Source organism: Pristis pectinata, chromosome 2, assembly GCF_009764475.1.
Source record: "Pristis pectinata isolate sPriPec2 chromosome 2, sPriPec2.1.pri, whole genome shotgun sequence".
NCBI classification, from domain to species: Eukaryota; Metazoa; Chordata; class Chondrichthyes; order Rhinopristiformes; family Pristidae; genus Pristis; species Pristis pectinata.
The window spans coordinates 99,297,928-99,315,514 of record NC_067406.1 but is presented as its reverse complement, the minus strand read 5'-3'; the positions used below and the strand labels follow the sequence as shown (position 1 = coordinate 99,315,514).

The 17,587-nt window shown below is 41.5% G+C and overlaps 1 protein-coding gene across 2 annotated transcripts in view; it reads left to right on the top strand.

Annotated features, from left to right (window-relative positions):
- The window catches only part of sorcs2 (sortilin-related VPS10 domain containing receptor 2), a 526,743-nt gene that overhangs the window by 421,218 nt on the left and 87,938 nt on the right, over positions 1-17,587 (top strand). For both annotated transcript variants that reach the window (XM_052010588.1, XM_052010587.1), the window contains exon 10: positions 12,352-12,498. In XM_052010588.1, coding sequence (XP_051866548.1) covers positions 12,352-12,498 — 147 coding nt within the window. The remainder of the gene's footprint in view (positions 1-12,351; positions 12,499-17,587) is intronic.

The following is a 17,587-nucleotide window of genomic DNA, read 5'->3' as shown; positions in this document are numbered from 1 at the left end:
TTTTAGACATTTCAGCCTTGGGAAACATCCTCCCCATATCTCTTCTCTAAGAATTTTCTATGTTTCATTGAGGTCACCATTCACTTTCTAAACTCTGGGGAATAGAGGCCTATTCTACCTGATCTCTCCTCATATGAAAGACCTGCCATCCCAGGAACCAATCTATGAATCTTTATGCACTTACTCTATGGCAAGAATAAGCGTTTTATCAGTAAAGTGACAATACTCCAGATGTGCTCTCACTAAGGCCCTATGTATTTTAGTAAGGCATTGCTGCTCTTGTAGTTAAATCTTCTTTCAATAAACACAAACATATCATTTCCCTTCCTCAATGCAGGCTCCAGCTTTTAGTAGTGTGTAAAAGGACACCTAGGTCCTTTAAACATTAACATTATGTAATTTCTCACTATTTAAAAAAATACTCCCACTTCTGTATTTTTTACTGAATTGGATAACCTCATATTTTCCATATGTACTCTGTCTGCCATGATGTTGCATATCTACTTACCTTACTCTATCTCTTTGAAGTCTCTTTGCATTTTCATCACTGTCCAAATCCCATGTAGTTTTGTGTCATTAGCAGACATGGAAGTGTTACATTTGATCAAGCACTGATCCCTTTAATGCCTCATCATTCACAGCCTGCCAACCAGAGAGAAATCTGATTACTCCTATTCTTTGCTTTCCATCTGTTAACCAACTCCCAATTCACACTAATATATTACCCCCACATCCATACATTCAAATGTTGTTCACCAATTTATGCAAAACCTTATCAAAGACATTCAGAAAATCCAAACACACCACATCCACTGCTTCCCCTGGTCTACCCCAAAACGGCAGATATGTTAAAACAATTTTTTTCCATTGTGGAGGACACTGCAAATATAAGGTAACAGATGGATAATTTCAAAGAACATGGAGGAACTTGTAAAAATTCCAATCAAAAGGGATAAGGTATTAGACAAACTCATGGGGTAAAGGCGGACAAATCGCTGGGACCCAATGGCCTGCAGCCAAGGGCTGTAGAATCATAGAATCACAAATGCTGAACTTTTTGCCTGTTTGCACTAATCTCATTTGCCCACATTCGGTCTATGACTTACCTATTCAAGCACCTGGCTAAGTGTCTCATAAATGCATTAATTGTATCTGACTCCACCATCTCCTCTGGCAGTGAGTTGCAGATCTCAATCACTCTCTGTTTAAAAAAAATAATAATTTATTTTCTCAGTGGATAGTGAATCTCTGGAATTCTCTGTCCTCAAGGGTATTGGAAACCAGATCATTAGATATATCTAAGGTGAAGATAGATAAACATTTGAAAGATTGAGAAATTGAGGGTCATGGGGAGATGGCATGAAGAGAAGTTGAAGTCAGCATAGATCAGCCATGGGGGCCTACTCCTGCTCCTGTTTCCTTGTGTTCTTGGGTACTCTATTCGATGTATCTTCCAGGATCTCCAATAACGTAATCAAACATGATTTCCCAGTCATAAATTCATGTTGATTTTGTTCAGTCATTTTATTATTTTGTAAATATCTTCAAATTAAATCCTTTATATTAAATCCTCCTAGCGTTTTACCAACTCCCAAAGTCAATCTAATAGGTTGTTAGTTCACAGTACTTTCTCTCCCTCCTATCTTAATTAGTAGAGTCACATTTACTGCCCTTCAATCTGCAGGGATACTTTCAAAAATTACAGTATTTTTGAAGATACTAACCAGAGCATTTTCTATCTCCATTTTTACCTCATTCAAAACCCTATGATTTAGATCATCAGGTGCCTAGGATTTCTCATTTTTCAGGCACATCAATCTTTCTCGCAGTATTTCTTTACTAACACTGATTTCTTTTACTTTCTCATTTATATTGGACCCAGAGTTCTCCAAGATATCTAGGAGGTGTATGTGAAAAGGGCATAAAATATTTATTTAGTTCCTCAGCCATTTCCTTATGCCCTTACTGAGCCCTTTAAATAATAAAATGTTCTGCTCAGACCTGAAACATTAACTCTCTCCACAGAATGCTGCCTGACCTGCTAAGGGTTTCCAACAATTCTGTTTGTATTAAAAAATCATAGCATTTGTAGGATCCTAAATGCAGCACTCATGAAACTTTATAGTTAGATCTGCTGGAGTCACTTTAGTCACTGGGAACTCTGCTGGAAGCCTATCAGTGCATCTTCAATTAAGTCCTGACCTTGGGCTTGGGCAGAGGTTTCATTTGGTTGGGCCTGCTCTGCTCCTGCTCTATTGTGGGACTCTCTAAAAGGAGAGTCCCACTCAATGGGTGCAGATATTAGATGAGGGCAGCAACAGCATCAGCTTTAATGCCAGTGTAATAGTTTGTAAGCATCTATAGAACACATTCGCAAAAGAAGGATTCCTCTCTCTGGGTATGGTACACAAGGGCTGGTACCCTTGTAAAAGTTTACTCTAACTTATTCAGAAAAGATAAGAGTAAGGGGAGATTTAATATCTCTGCTTTGTACATCTCCATTTGCACCATAAAACCAGGTTACCACTAATCCAGTATTTTATGAGATTGGGATATCCTTCTGCTTAAATAATTAAAAAATATTTCTTGGAAATGTTAAATGATTATACTTTAATAATCAGCAGCATTGACCATTTTAAATACGACTCAGATTGTAAAGGTTTAATCCAAATTGATAACAGTTCATAGATTTAAATTTAAAAGTAATGATCAGATTATTTTTCATTTATCTTCTGTGTTTTAAGTAAAAAGCACAGTCAAAAATCTGTTCCAGCTTTCAGTTTTATGCACTGAAGCTCACGCAAAAAAATAGTTGGCTGTAGGGTTACATCACAGGTTCACCAGATTGAAAGTGGAACTTCAAGGGTTGTAGTAGATTACATCTCCATACACCTGTAATACTGCAGTGAGTTTAGAAGGTGAAGGGTGATCTAACTTGGATCCTGCAGTTAGTGCAGCCATCTGACAGCTCCAGGGACCTTGGATGGTAACTGTGGAATTTGCAAGTTCTCCCTGTGATTTTTTGGATTTCCACCAGGTGCTCGAACTTCCTCCTAAAGATGTGTTAGTAGGTTAATTGGTGGCTAGTAAAGTATCTGTACGTGTATGTAATTGGCAAAAAGAATCAAAGAGGACTTGATGGTCATGTGAAAGAGAGATACTTGTCAGGCAACAGGGAAATAAGAGGGGGAGCTAACATGACCTCCTGCTTTAAGCTAATTAAGAGATTCAGTGACAAAAACAATTTGAGTACAGGATCCATCAGCGAGTAGAGAAGTCTCATAAATGTATTCTTGGGACAGGATTCACAGAGACAAGAGCTCATCAGTGCATCAGACTTTTTTTACTTTGTAAATGGAAGAGGAGACTGGAAATATGCAATTATGTCCTTGTTGTACCTTCTCATCCTTTCCCTTCCTCTCACCCCATCTTAGACAGCAAATCTGAAACTCAGTAGTCAGAAGAGCCTGAAGAGCCCAGAGCTTGAAACTGCTGAATTGATTATTGAAAGATCCTCTTGAATAGTGAAATGTCCTTTTCAAGTTTTGAAACCCCCATATGCATTTTTTTATAATTCTACATCTTCAGGTACTGCTTTCTGTGGTGCAATTTTAATAATAATCACTTGTGAGTAGGATGAAGGCTTGTCTGACAATGCAAGTTGTACACTATTTATCCAGAGCACTGAAGTACTAATTGCTAACTTCCACAGTTACCTAACTCTTCGGTGAAAAGGGCACTTCTGAATTTGTGCAGCTTGATCCCTTTGAAATAGGTCTCCTACTGGTAAATTGTAGAGTGGTATTGACAATGAAGAATTTGCAGCCCACTCTGACCTAAAAGGAGGAAAACAACTCAATCTGAGAAAAAAATAGTGTTAATGAGAAAAACTAAAGCATTCCAACGGCAGCACCCGGCAGTAGTTGGTGCACTACTTTGGAAGGAGCATAATATAAATGTAACAGAGGTTTGAGGAGTGACTGAGATTGGCAGGAATATATTTAGAGAACTGGGAATCTTTAGAATTCTCTGCCCACAAGGTAGACGTGAGTGTATGTGAGGCTGATATAGTTTTGGAATCCAGGAAAATTGAGGGAGTGGTGATTGGGCAGGAAATAGAAGATTGGGGTGGGGGAGTGGCTTTGCTGATCAGGGACAGTATCACAGCTGTAGAAAGGATATCCTGGAGGGTCGTCTACTGAGTCAGTGTGAGTGGAAGTCAGAAACAGGAAGGGAGCAATCACTCTATTGGGAGTATTCTACAGACTCCCCAATAGCAGCAGAGATGCTGAGGAGCAGATCAGGAGGCAGATTTTGCAGAAGTGCAAAAATAACAGGGTTGTTGTCATGGGTGATTTCAACTTCCCTAATATTGATTTGCACCTCCTTAGTGTAAAGGGGCAGAGTTTGTTAGGTGTGTACAAGAAGGATTCCTGACACAGTATGTAGACATGCTGACTAGTGGAGAGGCCAAACTGGACCTGATACTAGACAATGAACCTCATCAGGTTTCAGATCTCTCGGTGGGAGAGCATTTTGGAGACAGTGACCATAGCCCCCTGACCTTTACCATAGCCTTGGAGAGGGATAGGAGCAGATGATATGGTAAAGTATTTAATTGGGGGAGGGGGAACTATGATGCTATTAGGCAGAAACTTGGGAACGTAAATTGGGAACAGATGTTCTTGGGGAAGTGCACAATGGAAGTGTGGAGGTTGTTTAGGGAGTACTTGCATGGGGCTCTGAATAGGTTTGTCCCATTGTGGCAGGGTAAGGATGGTAGAGTGAAGGAACCGTGGTTGATACGAGATGTAGAATATCTTTTCAAGAGGAAGAAAGAAGCTTACCTGAGGTTTAGAAAGCAAGGATCAGACAGGGCTCTGGAGAGTTACAAGGTAGCTAGCAGGGAGCTTAAGAATGGACTTAGGAGAGCTAGAAGGGGGCATGAGAAGGCCTTGGCGAGTAGAATTAAGGAAGACCCCAAGGCATTCTACACGTATGTGAAGAATAGGATGACTAGAGTGAGGGTAGGACTGATCAGGGATAAAAGAGGAAAGATGTTCCTGGAGTCAGAAGAGGTAGGGGAGGTCCTTAATGAATACTTTCCAGTGAGAGAGACCTTGACGTTTGTGAGGATGGCATACAACAGGCTGATACACCAGAGCATGTCAATGTGAAGAAAGAGAACGTGCTGGAACTTTTGAAAAAGATCAGGATCGATAAGTCACTGGGGCTGAATGGGATATATCCAAGGTTATTACGGGAAGTGAGGGGAGAGATTGCTGCACCTTTGGCCATGACCTTTGCGTCCTCACTGGCCACAAGAGTAGTGCCAGATGATTGGAGGGTAGCAAATGTTGTTTCTTTGTTCAAGAAAGGGAGTAGGGACAATCCTGGGAATTACAGACCAGTGAGTCTTACTTCAGTGGTGGGCAAATTACTGGAGAATATTCTTAGAGACATGATTTATGGGCATTTGGAGAAGTATAGGCTGACTAGGGGTAGTCAGCATGGCTTTGTGAGGGGCAGGTTGTGCCTCATGAGGCTGATTGAATTCTTTGAGGATGTGACAAAGCACATTGATGAAGGTAGAGCAGTAGATGTGGTGTACATGGATTTCAGTAAGGCGTTTGATAAGGTTCTTCATGGAAGCCTTATTCAGAAAGTCAGGAGGCATGGGATCCAGGGAAACTTGACTGTGTGGCTTCAGAATTGGCTCACCCAAGAAGACAGAGGGTGGTTGTAGATGAGAGTATTCTGCCTGGAGGTCAGTGACCAGTGGTATTCCACAGGAATCTGTTCTAGGACCCCTGCTCTTTGTGATTTTTATAAATGATGGATGAGGATGTGGACGGATGGGTTAGTAAGTTTGCAGATGACATGAAGATTGGTGGTGTTGTGGATAGTGTCAAAGGTTACAACAGGACATTGGTAGGATGCAGAGCTGGGCTGAGAAGTGGCAGATGGAGTTCAACCCGGAAAAGTGGAAGATCAAATTTGAAGGCAGAATACAAGATTAATGGCAGGACTCTTAACAGTATGGAGGAACAGAGGGATCTTGGGGTCCACGTCCATAGATCCCTCAAGGTTGCTGTGCAGGTTGATAGGGTTGTTAAGAAGGCATATAGTGTGTTGGCCTTCATTAGTCGTGTTATTGAGTTCAATAGCTGCGAGGTAACGTTGCAGCTCTATAGAGCTCTGGTTAGACCACACTTGGAGTATTGTGTTCAGTTCTGGCCGCCTCATTATAGGGAGGATGTGAAAGCTTTAGAGAGGGTGCGGAGGAGATTTACCAGGATGCTGCCTGGATTGGAGAGTATGTCTTATGAGGATAGATTGGGCGAGCTAGGGCTTTTCTCTTTGGAGTGAAGGAGGATGAGAGGTGACCTGATAAAGGTGTACAAGATGATAAGAGGCATAGATCAAGTGGACAGTCAGAGACATTTTCCCAGGGCGAAAATGGCTAACATGAAGGGGCGTAATTTTATGGTGATTGGAGGAAGGTATAAGGGGGATGTCGGAGGCAAGTTTTTTGCACAGAGAATAGTGGGTGCATGGAACGCACTGCCAGCAGAGGTGGTGGAGGCAGATACATTTGGGACATGTAAGAGACTTAGCCACATGAATGATAGAAAAATGGAGGGCTGTATGGGAAGGAAGGATTAGATAGATCTTAGAGCAGGATAAAATGTCGGCACAACACCATGGGCCAAAGGGTCTGTACTGTGCTGTAATATTCTATGTTCTATAAGCCATGATCTTGGCAATGGCAAAGCAAGGTTGAACACTGAGTTGGCTGCTCCTGCTCATATTCATAAGTTCCTATCATAAAACTTAGGCTTATACTTCAGGTTAGGGGTTAATAAAATAAAATCGTTCTATATATTGAAGAGACACAAGAGACTGCTGATGCTGGAATCTAGAGCAACAAATGACCTGCTGGAGGAACTCAGCGGTTTGAGCAGTATCTATGGGAGGAAAGGAATTGTCGATGTTTGGGGTTGAAAGCCTACATCAGGACTGATGCAGGGTTTTGACATGAAACGTCAACAGTTCCTTTCCTTTCACAAATGCTGCTTGATCCACTGAATTCCTCCAGCAGATCGTTTGTTGGTCTATATTCTAAGGGGAACTGATCAAATAGATTAGAAAAGCTATTTCCACTGGTTGAGGAGCCTAGTACTGGGGCAATTAGAGCCTACCCTTTCAGAAGTGGTTAAGAAATATTTACACTTGTAATGAATGATATAAGTTTGTGGCACTTAACACCACAGTAATTGTTATTGTTAAATATGAAATGGTTATGGGACACAGCGTCAATATGGAATTAGATCACTGATCAGCCATAGTCTGAATGAAAGCAGAACAGGCTCAAGGGAATAAATATTTGCTCCTCTTTCTGTTTCCAAGGTCTATAGATGTGACTCCCCGAAAGCTATGTTGTTAGTTATGGCAAAGGTAAAGTACGAGGAAGCTCTCTTGATTGGGAAAGAGAAAATGAGAGAGTGAAACATTGCAAATTGTCCTTGGCATCTTTCTGTAGCTTGAAATTGGACCTGGCTGCCAAGTCTGACAGATTAAAATATAGAAGCAGGTGTTGGCTAGATTGCTCTCTGAGCCTCCTCCAACAAGACTGTGGCTGATCTGATCATTGGCCGGGTTTGTGTTTCTACCTAGGATCCGAGGGCACAGCCTCAGAATAAAGGGACATCCCTTTAGAACTGAGATGAGGAGGAATTTCTTCAGCTAGAGGGTGATGAATTCATTGCCACAGAGGGCTGTAGAGGCCAAGTCATTGGTGAATTTAAGGCAGAAATTGATTGGTTCTTGATTGGTAAGGGGGTTGAGGGTTAAGGGGAGAAGGTAGAAGAATGGAGTTGACAAAAAAAATCAGCCATGATTGAATGGCGGAGCAGACTCAATGGGTCAAATGTCCTAATTCTGCTCCTCTATCTTATGGCGTTGTCTTACCCGTTCAAGTCCCACCCCCTCATCCCCCTTGATTTCGAGAGGCTAGGGAGGAGATTGTTGAACCGCTGGTAAGGATCTTTGAGTCCTCGTTGTCCACGGGGATGGTGCCAGAGGATTGGAGGGTTGCGAATGTTGTCCCCTTGTTCAAAAAAGGTAATAGGGATAGGCCAGGGAATTATAGACCGGTGAGTCTCACGTCTGGTGGGTAAACTGTTAGAAAGGATTCTAAGGGATAGGATTTATGAACACCTAGAGGATCATGGACTGATTAGGGACAGCCAGCATGGCTTTGTGAAGGGAAGATCTTGCCTCACAAGCCTGATAGAGTTCTTTGAGGAGGTGACCAGGAAGATTGATGAGGGCAGTGCAGTGGACGTGGTTTACATGGATTTTAGTAAGGCGTTTGATAAGGTTCCTCATGGTAGGCTTCTTCAGAAGGTCAGAGGCCAAGGGATCCAAGGAAGCTTGGCTGTGTGGATTAGGAATTGGCTTGCCTGTAGAAAGCAGAGGGTTGTGGTGGAAGGAGTGCCCTTGGATTGGAAGGCAGTGACTAGTGGTGTCCCGCAGGGATCGGTTCTGGGACCTCTACTTTTTGTGATATTTATAGATGACTTAGATGAGGGGGTGGAGGGCTGGGTTAGTAAGTTTGCAGACGACACTAAGATAGGCAGTGTTGTGGATAGTGTGGAGGGCTGTCAGAGCTTACAGAGGGATATTGATAGGATGCAGAGCTGGGCTGACAAGTGGCAGATGGAGTTCAATCCAGAGAAGTGTGAGGTGGTACACTTTAGAAGGACAAACTCCAGGGCAGAGTACTGGGTGAATGGCAAGGTACTTGGCAGTGTGGAGGAGCAGAGGGATCTGGGGGTTCATATTCACAGTTCATTGAAAGTTGCCTCACAGGTGGAAAGAGCAGTTAAGAAGGCCAATGGGATGTTGGCCTTCATAAGTCACGGGATTGAGTTTAAGAGCCGCGAGGTGGTGATGCAGCTTTACAAAACTCTCGTTAGGCCACACTTAAGAGTACTGTGTTCAGTTCTGGTCGCCTCATTATAGGAAGGATGTGGAGGCGTTGGAGAGGGTGCAGAGGAGATTTACCAGGATGCTGCCTGGATTAGAGAGTATTGAATATGAGGAGAGGCTTAAGGTGCTAGGGCTTTATTCACTGGAAAGGAGGAGGATGAGAGGAGACATGATAGAGGTATATAAAATACTGAGAGGAATAGATAGAGTAGACAGTCAGCGCCTCCTTACCAGGGCACCAATGCTCAAGACGAGAGGGTGTGGCTTTAAGGTTATGGGTGGGAGGTTCAGGGGAGATGTCAGGGGGAGGTTTTTCACCCAGAGAGTGGTTGGTGCATGGAATGCACTGCCTGGGGTGGTGGTGGAGGCAGATACATTGAACAGGTTCAAGAGCTTGTTGGATAGACATATGGAGGAGTGTGGGATGGGGGGATATGCGGGAGGAAGGGGTTAGGTAGTGTGAGGGTGGTTTGATGGACGGCACAACATGGTGGGCCGAAGGGCCTGTTTTGTGCTGTATGGTTCTTCTATGGTTCATCTAATAATCCATATTTCAGTCTTGAATATACTTAATGACTCAGTATTCAAAGCTCGCTGGGGTAGAGAATTACAAAGATTCGTAACTTTCTCCTGATTTGAGTCTTCAGGTTTGAGACTCCATAGTTCCCTACTCCTGTAGTCCATCCCTTTACAATAAAGACCAATGTCACATTTGCCTTCCCAATAACCCTTTCTGTACTTATGGGTGCACTTGTACAAGTTACACATCTCTCTGTGCACCTGCTTTGTATTATTCCTGTATAACCCTCATATCCCCTCTACTTATCCTTGATCTGCCATCCTTTGGCCCTGTCACCTAACCTTTCTACTATCTGTTTACAGACTCCTCAGAAGTTATGTTAATACCTATTTTTGTAGCATTAATAAACTTGGGTATATGACTAGTCCGGTGGTAGGTCTTGGGTCTGAAGAGTCATTTGTGGTGTAGAAGGATTAAAGTGGGAGAAAACAAAATAAAACTCCAGATCATGGAATCTGAAACAAAAAAAAACAGAAATGTTGGAAGAACTCATCCAGTCAAGCATCATCTGTGGAAAGTGAAATTAGTTAACATTTTAGGTCAGCAATCCTTCCTAAGAATTGGGGAAAGAGTGGAGGGTGTACTGTTTTCAAAGCAGAGCTGGGGGTAAGCGTGCGGTACAAGACAAAATACCACATGGAGATTGATTACAGACAGATCAGGTGATAAGGAGCAAGACTACTGACCATTAGCAAGGCATTTTAAGGAAGTGGGGTGAGAGCAGGACATGAGCATGAGAATGGTAAACGATGAGAGAGCAGTTTACCTGAAGTTGGAAAATTCAGTGTTCATTCCAGAAGGTTACAAAGTGCCAAGACAAGAAAAGATGGAGACACAAGAGACTGCAGATGCTGGAATCTGATGCAGAGCTTCGAGCTGAAACATCAATGCCTTTCCTCTCACAGATGCTGCTCAACCCACTGAGTTCCTCCAGCAGAATGTTTGTCGCTACAGAAGCTAGGATGTTCTTCTAGTTTACATTGGGCTTTGCTATGGCAGGGGAGGAGGAGGCTGCAGATAAGGCAGATCAGAATAGCATTGAGAATTAAAGTGATATGCAACAGGAAGCTCAGGATCACGCCTGTGGACAGAGTGCAGGTGTTCAACAAAGCAATCACCCAATCTGCATTTGCTTCCTCCAGTGGAGAGGAGGGCATGTTGTGAACACTGAATAGAGTACATTAGATTTGAAGAAGTACAAATGAATCGTTGCTTCATCTGGAATGATTGTTTGGATCCCTGGATGGTAGGACCGGAAGAGGTGAATGGACAAGGTGTTGCCGTGGGACAGGGAGTGATAGGTAGAATGGAAGAGTAAATCAGGGAATCACGAGGTGTGCAGTCCCTGCAACATGCAGAAAGGGGAGGCGAGGAGAAGGAGCTGATGGAAATCGTGAAAGATAATATGTTGAATATGAAGGCTGGTGGAGTGGAAGGTGAACTCTATTCTGTCCTGGAGGAGAAAGGATGAGAGCAAACGTGCAGGAGGTTAAGGAAATGTGATTTAGAGCTCCATCCACTATGGCAGAGGGGAAGCCATGTTTCAAGAGGAGTATCAGTACCAGAGTGGAATGGCTTATTATTGGAACAAATACAATGGAGATAAAGAAACTTGGAAAAAGGAATGTCCTTGCTGGAGGCAGGATGAGAGGATATATAGATGTAGGAGTCTGTGGTCTTGTAAAAGATGTTAGTTAATAGTCTATCTCCTGAGGTGGAGACAGGGAGATCCAGAAAGGGAAGTGTCAGAGATGTACTATATAAATGTGAGAGCAACAAAAGTGTTAAAAATTTCAGGTTCTGTATGGTTGCAGGATGGGGCAACAACGCAGTCATCAATAATTTGGAGAAAGTGTTGGAGGAATGGTCCCAAATAAGCCTGGAAAAAAAACTGTTCCACTATTATGTATTTATTATAAAACATGTACTTGTGCCTATAAGATGCCCTGAGCGATTAATGATCTGAAAAAATGAAGAAAAGCAACAGTTCTTAATTGTATTATTCTGTTTGGATAATTGATGCTGTTATAGCAATTAGCAAAGGAATTTATTACTGAAATGTCGACGACTAAATCTGGTGACAAATTACACTGAGATTGTGTCTGATGTGTATATGTCTTTCATCCATCAGCTCTTAATAGGGTCCCACAACTCAGTTTGCTGACTCCAGTTCTTCAGTACATTTTCAACTTTATTTGAGATATCAGCAGTTTTATTGGACAACATTGGGAATCTGATTTGGTTACCCAAGTATGGATTATTTAATCTGATGTTTTGGATTTTCAGAATTTTTAAAGTGATTATTCAAATTTGGCCTAACATTGGAAAATCATATATTTTTTATGCTTCTGATTTTGTTAAGAGGACAAATAAGTAACTTGTAAATAAAGGATGCTGAGGGGACATTTAATGGAGGTGTATAAAATTCTGAGAGGCTGTACTCTGGATAGGATACAGAGGAAATAGCTATTGTCCGTAGCAGAGAACAGAGACCAGGGGCATAGATTGCAGGTAATTGGTAAAAGGATGAGGGGGGAAGTTGATTAAAATGTTTTTCGCCCAGAGGACTGGGGATAGAATGAGAACCCTCATCTTATTAAAAAGTACTTGCATGAGTTTTCGATGTGCAGTAACCTACAAGACTATGGACCAAAATCTGGGAAGAAGAATTATGCTGGAGAGCTCTCTATGGACTTGATAGGTCGAATGGGACCTCGGACCTGTAAAGTGCTATACCTACTGTTTCTTTTCTTTTCCCACCTCTGTTTGCCTTACAGGTACAAGGAGTTAAAGGAGTTTTCTTGGCTAATAGGAAAGTGAATGGTAAAGTGAAAACTTACATTACCTACAACAAAGGTCGTGATTGGCAATTATTGACTCCACCTGCCACTGACATGAATGGCAAGCCAACCAACTGTCATCTGGTAAGCTTCTCTCTGGATACTTGTGCTGTTCAGATGTTCTTTTTTCGTTTTAATTGCAAAGAATAATTGCCTTGAAATTCATGAGCTTTTTTCTTGGAGTATTCAAATACTGTTGCATGGTTCAACTCTGTTGATTCATTTTGTGCAATAGTTTCACGGTTTTAGATCACACTCCCAGCCAGAAAATGCATGCACATTTTGTCATGGTGAATCTTCCAAATAAGGAAAGCAGCATGGATCCCAATACTTCCTGCTTGATTTTTCACAGCTGCTGTCACTTTGCTGCAGAGCAAACAAAGCAGAATCCAGCCCTTAATATAACCCTCTCCAGGTGACACACTACAGCAGAAACTCTTGTTATGGAGCCCAATAAAGGTCTCTATGGTTGATATAAGCAGTTTTCAGAATTAGCTGCTGCTCCCTGCTCCTGACTGTTGAAGTTTGAAGATTGTATGAGTAGTCCTTTAAGTTAAGAGCTACGAAAACTTGGTGGATTTGTGACTTGCCAATGACAAGTGCCCTTTGGAACAATGTGACCTAATATCCTACACAATACTCTAAAGAAAATTGACATCATTTGATGTGTATCCTATTGCATCCATAGGTTCTTCTCTATGGCAACTAAATGGAGTAGAGCTTCTAAGCAAGCATTCTTTATTGATAGTTAACAATACTCAACTAATAGCAGTAGCTGAAACAATAATGTATTAAAAGACATCTCATACAGTACATATCGTTCTTAAAGGTATACGCATGCTGAATACATACTCCCTGTAATCTTCATATTTTAGAATGCATTGTTAATGTTTCATCTGTTATTATGATCAATTATTTACTGGAATAAAATCTGGCTACAATTGACATTTTATGGATTCAAACCAAGGGCTGGTTGGTTGTGATAAAAGAAAGTGACAAACCACAAATAGATTCAAAAATGTGAACTTTAAACCTTTAGTTTCCAAATTCACTTTGGCTACCTATGGATCATGGATTTATCTTGTAAAATTTTATTTCAGTATATTGGATTATAAAAGAACAGAATCGGGACTATGATAAAATGCAGGTCATACTGTCACAAGTTATGTTATCATCAATGTCTCCAGCTTGCTGTGATCCAAAGTTGCTGTAATTTAAGATTCCACAAATGTGTCATCATGATTAAAAATAAAAGGTTCATATTCTCTGAGTTTAATATTCATAACTTCCTCAGTAATGTTAATATAATTTTATAAGTCCTATACAGTGTACATCAGCGGTTTGACTAAAACAGTTATAGCACTCAGCTTCACATGTTATCAAAACTATCCCACAGCATTAAAAACCTTGACATTTATTTTTATCCAATGAAAACTGAAAATATCAGAGATTTTGTGGAGAATCAAGAGACTGCAGATGCTGGAATCTGGAGCAAAAAAAAATGTTTTTGGTGAAAAATTGAGGGTGAAAATGATTCTTCCTCAATACTCCTCCAAACTCCTTATCCCTTAGTCTAAAACTATGCCCTGGAAAAGTTACCAACTATCCATCCTCTGTATGCTCTTCATAATTTTGTGTCCCACCACTACGTCTCCCCCCTCAGCCTCCCCTGCTCCAAGGAAAACTAAGATGTTCCATCCCTGTCAACATCCTGATAAATCTCCTCTGCCCCTCTCCAGTGTAGTCAGGTCCATCTTATAATATGTTGACCAGAACTGTACACAGTACTCCACTGTGGCCTAACCAATTTAATGCTGGTTAAGCAATATAACTACAATATAACGTTATAGTTGCTTAGGAGGTTTTCTGTTTGGGATTGTAGGTAATACCCTGCACTCTCATGCCCTTTCTGAACTTGCCTTCCCATCTCCTATCTCCAATCTCCATATCCTTATTCCGTATCCTTTAATGTCTCAACACCTTACAAATCTGGGCCAGTTTCAGCTGTAACTTTCTATCTCCAATCAGGTGTGCAGTTCTTCTGCTGCTCTAGAAAGGCCAATATCAAAGTTACAAGTGACATGCTTTGTGACTGTGTACATGACCAAGTTTGTTCACCTCAGCATTGTGCAGCATTTTACTTCACACTATTCAATGCAAATATCTCTCTCATGTACAGGTTTGTAGGGTCAGGCATACTTGGTTCTAATGCACTCATCTAAAACATCTTCAGAAATGGCTTAACATCCCACTACCAGATATGGAATTCCTCAAAGATGCACTCTTGGCTTCCCCTCTGTATGCCTGAAGAACCATCTGAAGATATGGCTTACAATATCAACACAGATGACATGCAGTTCCATCCTTGTACTGCCTCTATCAATTCCTCCACTGCCTCAATGACGTGCTGTAATTTCTTCCTGTTAATAATAGCAAGTTTGAAATTATAACCAGTGGCCCTTGTCTCAAAATTCTCATACAGCACAGTAACAGGCCCTTTGGCCCACTATGTCAATTCTGACCATCAAGTCCCATCTCTGATAATTCTATTTACCAACACTTTGTCCATTGCCTTCTTTGCCTTGGTAATTCAAGTATTTGTTTAGATATTTCTTATACGTTGTGAGAATATCTGCCTTCATCACCCACTCGGGCAGTGCATTCCAGATTCCAGCCATCCTTTGGGTGAAAAAAATTCTTCCTCAGTACTCCTCCAAAATCCTCATCCCTTAATGTAAACCTATGCCCTCCAGTTTTAAACACTTTTGCTAAGGGGAAACTATCCACCCGATCTACACCCCTCATTATTTTGTACGCCTCCATCACGTCTCCTCTCAGCATCCTCTGCTCCAAGGAAAACTGAAATTCTACATCCCAGTCAACATCCTGATAAACCTCCTCTGCAGATTCTCCAGTGTAGTCATGTCCACCCTATAGTTAAGGTGAATATTCGACGAAGTAAAAGAATTATAGCAAGTAGAGTGATACGATATGGGTAGCTTTAGAAAACGGACATTTCTGACATGGAGAAATTGGCTTACAGACAGTTCTCAGGAGCGGACCTTATGTAACCTGGTGATTGCCTGTAGTCATTTATGACCTCACCTGCTTGCTCCACACATAAACTGTCTCTTAGGTTTCTAATGAATTCTACTCTTTCCCTGGTTACTCTCTTGCTCTTAGTAAACATAAAATGCTTTGGGATTTTCCTTAATTTTGCCTGTCACCTCACAATATTTCATGTCACCTCTTCGCCCTCTTAATTTTTTTTTAAATACCCCCATACACTTTCTGTACTCCTGAAGGGCCTCCCCTGTTGTAAGTTCTCTCCTGTTCTTCATCCAGCCTTTGACATCCTCGGACTTGCTGTCTTTGTCTTTCACCTTAAAGGAATACATTGGCCCTGATTTTTCATTATGTACTTTTGAATGGCAGCACCATCAGCCCCAAACTTGTTCATTGTAAACCTACCTGCAAGTAGCTACTCCCAGTCTACTTTTCCCCCAATTTCGGACCTTAGTTTCCAGATCATCTTTATCTCTCTCCATGATTCCCAGAAACTACAGAGTTGTAGTCACTATTCCTGAAATACTCTGCTATTGACACTTCAACCACTTGCCCATCTACACTCCTTAACGTTAGGTCCAGTATTACCCTTTTCTGGCAAGATTATCTAAGTACCAGTTCAAAAAGTTCCCTTAAATGCACTCTAAAAATTCCACCCCCTCTAAGCTTTTCACATTAAGACATTCCCAATTAGTAGAATTATAGAGAGGTACAGCACAGGAACAGGTCCCTCGACCTACTGAGTTCGTGCTAACCATCAAGCACCCATTTTTACATTAATCTTACTCTAACCCATTTTATTCTTCCCACATTCCATCAACACCAACCCCCCCCCCCCCCATTCCCCAATCAAATGTTACCACTTGGGGCAATTTACACTGGCCAATTCATCCACCAACCTGTACATTTTCCCCCCATAACATCACCTGCTCTGCTTCAATTTAACAACTTCAGAACCTTGCTTCGTTGGTTTGAGACTCAACTATCTGATGTCCTTTTGCCCAAGTTTCCATCCTGCACCTGCTATAAACTTAATTTTAACTGAATAATATGTTTGAATTCCATCCCACGCCAAGTCCTGATCACTCAACACCACTTTTCTTGATGTCTTACATGCGCATTCACTTCATGCATGCTGTCAGTTTGTTGTGCTCCTTTTAAACCCTTTACCACAATAAACACCAGTAGCCCAACACAATCCGTATTCTCCAGCCTTTTGGTTATTCATCCCAAACTTTTAACCCTTTATTGGTACATATGACTTGAGTTGCCTACTCACTATTCATTAATTTTGCCTCCCTAGATCTCCCTCTCATCTTTAAGACTTACGTCTTTGGTCACAATCTTAATTTATCCTTTGCTTAGATATATCCATTGCTTAAACATTTTGCTAGTTTCCTGTCCATAAAGCTCTTTGGAATGTTTTACTGTGTTTGTGTCCTTGTGTAAATGGAAGTTGTTGGTAATTGTGTGGGTAGATTCACAGTTGTATTGAATTCCATGTTGACTGAGCTCACCTCAGTTAGTGCAGTGATGGAGACGATGTGTTGGTCTGACTGGGTAAGAGAGTAGAGCTGTCAGCCATGGCCATGCTGCTAGTTGCGTTCATTGACCCCTGCTAGAAAGTGTATATGTGCCAGGCATACAGAATTGGGCTTAGCTTGGCAAGGCTACCTGACCTTCTAACCAGACACTCACTATCCAGGCTCACATCTTGCTAAAGAATGTAAGGTGAATCAAAAGCAGAAAAGAAAACTATCCAGAATTGTTTTCAAGCTGGAAATTACAGTGCAGATTTTAGAGCTGCCAAGCTATGTTCAGTTGCAAATATTTTGCTCTATTCTCAGTATTGCATCGAAAGACTGAGATGTTATAATTGTGCAGCTATTGTTTCTATTCCTTACAGAGCTGACATAAGCAACGTGAGGCTGCTTACAAGTTGCCTATTGAGGTCTTGATCTGGAATCAGCTTGTACTGTATGAGAAACCTAGGCAGCCTGTGAAAGCCTAAGGTGCAGGAGAATGCTTGGGTTGAGAAGGATTAAGTGTTGATAATGTGAGATTGAATCTTCATTGCTTCTTAGTGGTAGTGGTTATAGAGGGTAAA